Source organism: Solanum dulcamara, chromosome 12, assembly GCF_947179165.1.
Source record: "Solanum dulcamara chromosome 12, daSolDulc1.2, whole genome shotgun sequence".
NCBI lineage: Eukaryota > Viridiplantae > Streptophyta > Magnoliopsida > Solanales > Solanaceae > Solanum > Solanum dulcamara.
This window is the reverse complement of record NC_077248.1, coordinates 14,974,886-14,983,252: the sequence shown is the minus strand read 5'-3', so window position 1 is coordinate 14,983,252 and position 8,367 is coordinate 14,974,886. Positions and strand designations below refer to the sequence as shown.

Sequence of the window (8,367 nt, the reverse complement as noted above, 5' to 3'; positions counted from 1 at the left end):
TTCCGCTTATATCTTATTATCATGTTCTTTACTTTATGAATGCAATGAATTCTAAGATGGATTGATTGGGGTCCCTCGCATCCCGATCGTCGTGTCGCAGCTTGGCCCTAGCTCGAGTCGTGACAATTATTACCCCATTCTTCATTATCAAGTTCAATTAAATATCAAATAATCTCCAAAATCACTTTCCATTCTCCCCAACACATAAGACACAAATACATGATCCTACAAGCTTAAGCAAAGGTTTAAAAATTCACTTGCCTCAAATTTAACCTCGAACTAATCTAAACCTTTCCCTTACGTCGATGTTCTGATTCAATATAATCTATTAAAATATGCAATTCCAATGAGAATACAAATCTAACAACATCTAAATCATCATTTTTGAAATCCGAGCCAAAAATGACCCGAAAAACCCTATTCTGAAAACGAACAGAAAATCCAAAAAAATTTACATAAAAATAATCCTTGAAGTATTTGGAAACTAATGTAAACCAATTTGAATTTGGAGTTGAAATCAGCTCTCAAAGGCAAATTTTAAGAAAGCTACAAGTTTTTGGTGAAACCCCCAAATTGAAATTCATCACATTATAATCACTAGATATTAAGAGATTGAAGTCAAAATCACTTACCTACACTGAGATTCTCGAAGCCCCTTCAAAATTGCCTCTACCGAGCTTTTAGGGTTCAAAAATAATGGAAATGAGATAAATCCCAACTAAACCCCTCTCAGATGTAGCTTAAGGGAGACAGGGTTCGCTTTCGCAAATGTTCACTTTCGCGACCAATGGCTTGCCCCACTAAAGCAGACTCCCTTCGCTAAAGTTGAGTTCTCTAAAGAGACACTCCCTTCGCTAAATCGAAGGTACCAAATATCAGCAACATCAAAATTCACCGTCTTAAAAAGTCTCTAAAATGATCCTTGGGATTCGTTCGGAATTTTGTACGCACAAACCATATATGCAACTGACCGATTTTTATTGAATTAGCCCCAATTTCTATACTACTAATTTCGACGCTCCGCACTCAATGGAACCATCAGAATTCGAATTTGAGGTCTTCCTGACCTGAAACTTGAAAAGTAACAACTAAACTAACTAAGGCTTCCAAAACACCAAAACAAACTCAGGACATCCAAAAATTCAACCGATGCCACGCCTAGAAATAAGACCATCACTTGAATCTAACGGAGTCATCAAAATTCTATTTCGAGAAACGGAACTTTGAAAGTTGATCAAAATCAAATCTTGGCCTAAAATTTCTCAAATTCCCAACTCAAGATGTCAAATCTTCGTTACAACTTTAAATTTGATTCCATAAACTCTCATAGACCAAATTTCACATTTCAAAGCAGCTAGAATCGACGAAATTCCGTTCCGAGATTCGTAGCTCCGACTTGTTCCAAATACCACTTTTGAACACTTTAAGCTTTTGAAAACTCAAAACCTCCCAAGACTCAACATTTTCATAGAATTTTCCAAAACCAACAAGCGATACCAATCAAAAACGATTCAGAAGAACTATAAGGAGGAGTAAAATGATCATTTTGTAAAAAATTCCAAAAATAACCTTCGGGGTCATTACATGTATTGACTTTTATGTGATCCCGGTCATGATAAAACCTCATCTTCATCAGTTTGTTTCCTACCTCATACTGTTTGTGTTGAGTAGTTGACTAAAGTCAACACATCCATTTTCTCTTCACCATCATGTGTCTTGTGCGCGAACGTGATGCACAACTCGCCTCTTGTTCGCGATCGCTACACCCTGTGTGCGAATGATTTCAAGACACCAGCACTAGGAAAAAATACATTATCAAAGTGAGTTTCAATGGTGTCGAGTCACCCCCGATCCCCTCGGGTCCTAAGCCAATAATCTTGTAAACAAGTTTCAAGTAGTATAATTATGTGATTTACCGGTATGGACGAATACAAAAAAAAAAAAAAATCATTCTACGTATAAGCTTTACCTTGAAATCAGATGCAATTTCTAGTCTAAACTTAACATATTGCTTCTACTACAATAACTTCTTGATAAAATTTTAATAGACTTTAATTTAATTTAATGATGACAGAGACCAGAGAGGATTTATTTTCTCAAATTTTAAAATAGAACTGTTAGTTAGGGTGGAGGAGGATGATTCTAAGACAAATTGTATTAAAATTGGACAAGAGAGGCATTATAGGGGTCCACATATATAGAGAAGGGAAAAGGGGATGATGCATAAGATGTTTGGAAGTTGGAGTTGTGAACTATTCAAGGCAAGGATATATCAAATAATGAGTCCATTTATAAAGAAAGATGTAATAATTATATTGGTAGCAATAAGTAGTACTTAGTTTATTTTTCTTACTTTGATTCGTGAATTATTTTTTTAAAAAAATATTTTATAATTTCAAATTAAAAAGGTATATAACGTATCAAAATATTTTATTATAAAATATATTTTGAATCTTGTAATCTTAAAAACATAAAACGTGAGTAAAAAGTTACTAATAAAAAATATATTTTTAAATGAATAAATATCTTATGGAAGCTTCTAATATCTCTACCTAACATATTATTAAAAAACATTGGAAAAAGCAAAAGCAGATAGGAATAAAGGTTGAAAAGTAAGTCCTTTTCGTTGTGCGAAGGGCCATTCATTTGTTTTTTCTTTTCTTAGAGGAATATGATATTATGTGCTACGTCTTTTTGATTGGATATGTCACACATGCTTTTAGATTGCGTTTTGAGAAGGGTTTTTCTTTCTTTTGAAACATTTCAACCAATTATTAATTAATTTAGTGGACGTATTAAGAGACCTAATATTGCTTTGTAGAAACTCAAATAATTTGTGCTATAAATTAATATATCAGAAGACCATGAAATTAAGTCCAAACCAAAATTCTAAAATGCATGGAAGGCTGTTGTAGTGTAGTAGAAGAAGATATCTCTGCTCTTTAAGTAGATATATCGAGTTATGTTGAAGCCATATAAATGAAGAAATTTTCAATAAAGAGCGTTTTAGTACTCTTTTTACTAAACTTGATCTTTGCAAATTCAAAATTTTTGAGTTAGATATATTTTATATACTTAGATGGTTATGCTAGGGAAAAAAAATATTTTGGTTCCTGACAAATATTGAATAGTCAAATAACCAAAAGCACTAAAGTCCATTCAGTGGAAATTTTAATTCAGTTCAACATTGACCTACTGCCGCCAATATATTTTGATCCTTCTTAATTAGTATTATGAAAAAAATGCAGAAAATGTTCTACAAATTTTAACAGGTAAACATGTTATGTTTGATATGTGTTATTGAACTACAAAGCTGAAGACGTTGATATAGTTTTCTCTATTATTATAACTTAGAACTTTGCGTGATGGTAATTTTTAAATTGTAATTCCAATATAATAGGAGTTTATTAGTACAAGTCAACTTAACACTACTTTTGATGTCGGTTAGCTTCAAAAAGTAAGCTTTGCTGTTATTAATAATAATAATAATAATTGATCACAAAATCTCATTACCTTATAATCTGACACATCACACATGGTTAACATTATCATAATCAATATAATATCGAATGAGACTTGAAGCAGAAAATACAAAAGCTACTGATCAATTATGTAGATTATAAATACTTTATTTTCTTAAATGCAGTCTATCAATTACATAGGAAGATAATCCAGAACCAAGTTCATGAAGTATTTTCATTGGATAGACTAAGCGCATGTTTGACTTAATTTATTTAAAGTAGCTTATAAATTAAAAAAATAATTTTTTAAAGCTACTTTAAATAAGTTAAAGTCAAACAGACCCAATTATTTTTTAAGCTGCTTTAGGTACAAACAAATATCCCAACATATACCCTTTGATGAGGGAAGGAGTCCTAATTATTTGCAATGTAATAATTTGCATATACAAAAAATACATACTATAATCATAATATCTTAGTGATAAATGTGCAAAAGGAAAATTCCTCACTAAATTTTGGTAGTGAAAAGAAATTAGAAATGTAAGTTTGGTGATTAGAGTCTAGAGGGGAATGGCAGGTAGTTAGATCATTACTAGAATAATAATTGTTCGGTTGGTGGAGTTATGGACAGTAGTTAGCTTATTCACGCATTTTATATGGCACTATAAAGCATTTATATAATTAAATTACTTTTCATAATTATAAGTAGAGCTAATAGTAATTTTAAAATATAAATAACTTTTTACAACAATTTAAGTTGTATGATTGTATGAATTAATATACCCCCTCAATCCCAAATTAGCTGTCCTTATTCACTTTCAGCAGTCAATTTGACTAATCTTCAAAATTAAATTGGATTAAACGCTCAACTCAATATTTTAAAATTAAAATTTAGATATTCAGAAGTTATACGATAAGTATTACAAGTTAGAACTTTTCTCATATCAATTTGATTTAAGAAGTTCACATAATAATTTGCCTTTAGAAAAATAAAATATCACAACTAATTTGAGATGGATGAAGCAGCAATTTTTTTTTTTTTGTATTAGTTATTATATTATAAGTAATAATAGAGGAGATAGGTTACCAACCTCTTGCCCATCTTCTTTTCTTCTCATCCTTTCACTGTTTATCCAGTTGCCCCAACATGACCAACCCCACATAGAGACATATACAACTAATTTACAATATAAATTTCCTCGATTTGAAAAGGAATACAAAGAATAAAAAAATCTATTTATAGAAAAGTAATGAACAGAAAATATTGGTCTAATTGAGGCCTTCAAAATTAATTCGATATATCCAAGATTCATCACAATGGGCCGTACATAAGATAAGAACGACGATTTTGTTGAAATATCAAGATTTACAAATAATAATGATAATAATAATAATAACAAACTATGTTAATAATGTTAGATAACATTAAGGGGAAATATAGAGAAATATAATCACAATTATATTACAACACAAATAAGATATACTTTGTGCCTCATTTTATATATGAGCGGAAATTTCTCTTTTTTTTAAGTTTGCTTTAAAAAATAACATATTTCTCTTTTTAGAAACTATATAAGGGAAAAGGTCTAAAATTAATTACCTCTACACATTGCAAAATAATTCAAATATGCTCTCTTAATAGTTGAGGTCAGATCTACTTTGTCACTAGGTTAAATTTGTCCTTATTAACTAACAACAGAAGCATATCATCATTTGGATCATCTTGCATAGTTCAAAGAACATTTTGACTTTTTTTTTTTTTTTTGAGAATGAAGGCTGTTGGAAATCTTATGTCGTTAGACAGTAAGTATTAAGAGCAAATTAATCTAGCTCGATTTGGTGCGGCAAGGATAGTTTTGACCTCAATTATTAAAGTAAAAAAATAATCTGGATAGGTTAATTAGCAAAGGTCAAGGACAATTTTAACCTTTTTATCCTTAATAATAGAACTTTGTTGGACACACTTGATGTAAAAGTTCATTTATATATATTACAGTAAAAAAAAATGACATGTGAAACTCTCACCAACACTCATTTAAAAGGACCATTTTATATATTTTGAATATATTTGATATACATGTTTAAGAAAATTAGTACTTAAACATGCCCAACATGAATAAGAGGGAAGAATAACTACCACTAAAGTGAACTTTAATAGAATCATAGATGCTCCATATTTACTGTGTTTTGAACTAAATGTAATTATACTGTAAAAGTTTACAACCAAGAGAAAAAATTAGCTAGAAGATTAATATTCTCAACTCTCTTTTACAATTCTCTCTTGACATTCTTATACTCTTTTTTTTTTCTCTATACACATCAAATTAAGATCATGATGCATAATACTTATCCAATCACTTAGTTTCCAAAGTTCTATAGTCCAAAAGACCATTAGTCTTCAAGCCCAAAAAGTCATAACCAGCCATAATGTTCATACTTGCAATATTATTACTGCATCCATTAGTTCCATTAGTTTCACTGCAACTGCAATCTTTACTGTTTTGTATACCCAAACTACATGTAAAACATAAAGAGCTTGATCGTTGATGACGATGATGATCCATTTGTTGATGGTGTGGAGGACTAATTCTGAGCTCAAGATTTAAGTCAGGAAGACATGATGACTTTTCTTGAATTTCATTATTATCTTCTTTGCTCGATTCAACAAATTCGGCTTTGATATTTATCATATGATCTTGATGATCAATATCTTTAGTACTGTCATGAGCAGCAGCAAAAGTAATGGTTGTCACTTTTGGTGACGTAGTAGGCTCGTTGATTGACCGATGTGTCGTTGGATCAATACCCCGACTCAAAAGCTTTCTTCTTATATGCGTGTTCCAATAATTTTTTATCTCGTTATCTGTTCTTCCGGGTAATCTTCCTGCTATAAGCGACCACCTATCATATGGAAACAAGAAGATAATTTAGTACTAGTCCAAGGCCTCTTCATTACTCTGCTACAATATAAACAATATAATCATCTCTTTTGAAAGAAAATATGAAATTTTAAATTTTGAACTAAAATTTTAAAAAAGGGAAATATTCAATTTTGAATTCATAATTTTAAAAGTTTTATAGGTATAACAACATAAATATTGAATCTTATCAAATTTAAATTCTGAATCTGGCTCAACTCGTTTAATTTAACAAGTAGGTCAAAATAAAATATGATTAAACGTACTTGTTTCCAAGGAGGCTATGTAGTTTGATAATGAGTTCATCTTCTTCTTCAGTAAAGTTACCACGTTTCAGATCAGGTCTCAAGTAATTAATCCATCGGAGACGACAACTTTTGCCGCATCGGAGAAGTCCAGCAGCTTTAGGAAGAGACCTCCAACAACCTTCACCATGAGCTCTAATGTAAGCAATAAGTCTTTCATCTTCTTCTTTAGTCCATGCTCCTTTATTTGTATGTGCCTTCTCACAACAAGGTGACCTTCCCATTTAGCCAAATTACTTAACAAAACTACCTATACCTTTTCTAATTTTTTTTTTCCAAGTGTTTGTATATATATATATAGTACAAGTTATAGAGGAGGGATAATGGAAGTTTTTAGCTTTGGTTGTGATGCTTGAGAATCAAAGCCTGCCTTTTTAAGTCTTGAAGTGGGGTTATATAGGCTTTTGACTCAATAGATAAAAGAGACTCCTTCATAGGGGGTGTGGGGTGGCGGGTAGTGACACTAATTGCTTCTAGATGCGAGTTGGTGAGACAGGTTTGTGGGAGTGGCTGATCTGATGGGCATTCCTTCTTTTAAATAATATATTTGCATCAACATTATCATCACCATATATTTAAGTGTATAATTTTATATATCGAAAATAATCTCTTTATCAACTTAACATAAAAGATGAGACAATACATGCGTGCGTCTTATTTTTGTTGGACTCTTATTTATGAGAATTACACACTGAATATATTATAATTTTATATAATATGAAATATTACGTTAAAAGTATTTATAGGTTACTATATATTTATAATAAGCAGGATAAATTGTAATATGAAAAATAAAATTGATGATCTTCTACGGAAGATTAAATTGCATCGATTATACAAAAAATTATTTTAATTGTCAGTTGATATAAGATAAGTCAAATTATTTACTAAAAAGTTTAAATCTTATATATGCAATGATGATGATGTAAGTGATATCTACACAATAATATCACAAGTAAATTTCTTGATAATTAAGCATACTAATTAGTAATATGGTAATTAAAACTAATTATAACTAACTAAAATTTAATACTAATATAAAAATATATATTAATTATGGCAATAGATATATATATGAGTAAAATGAAATATTATTTATTAGTGATAATAATTGGAGTAAAAGTGAGAAAGTCATTTAACTATGAGGTAGGTATAAAGTGATGAGTTATTAAAGTTGTGGTTAATGAGGACAAAGGGACCAGGAGTGTGATCTGATTTAATTTGTCTCTCTTTTTCGTTTCTGTCCAAACTCTGAACAACCTGTTATTAATTATTTAGCTAACCATATACCAAACCCAACCCTTCCCCAACCATATGGGCAACATGTACCAGAATTATTAACTTTCCTGCACACTACCAATATTAATTAATAATAAAGTTATTATTATTGAACTAACAACCTTATCGGATTTAATTAATTTATGCTTGGTCGATCGATCTAGATACATTCCACACTTTTAAACCCCACACAGATCACAAAAGAAAGTATATCATCAATAAGCAATCAAATTGAGCTAACTTTGAAGCTTTTTGTTACTGACAATACACTATTATAAAAGAGATATTTAGTGGTAATATTTATGGTCACTAAAATATTTATTTGCAATTAAGTTAATGCCATTGCATTCAAAATTGTTACAACCTTTTTGCGACGATATTTATATAGAATATTGATTATAAATA

The 8,367-nt window shown here is 30.3% G+C and overlaps 1 protein-coding gene across 1 annotated transcript; it reads right to left on the bottom strand.

Annotated features, from left to right (window-relative positions):
* Positions 1 to 5,644: 5,644 nt before the first annotated feature.
* On the bottom strand, positions 5,645 to 7,062 carry LOC129877621 (myb-related protein 308-like). The gene is made up of 2 exons (XM_055953147.1): positions 6,646 to 7,062; positions 5,645 to 6,362 (listed from the first exon to the last, which is right to left on the bottom strand). The coding sequence occupies exons 1-2, from the start codon at positions 6,906 to 6,908 to the stop codon at positions 5,816 to 5,818; spliced, it is 810 nt and encodes a 269-aa protein (XP_055809122.1). The 5' UTR covers positions 6,909 to 7,062; the 3' UTR covers positions 5,645 to 5,815.
* Between the last annotated feature and the right edge of the window lie 1,305 nt (positions 7,063 to 8,367).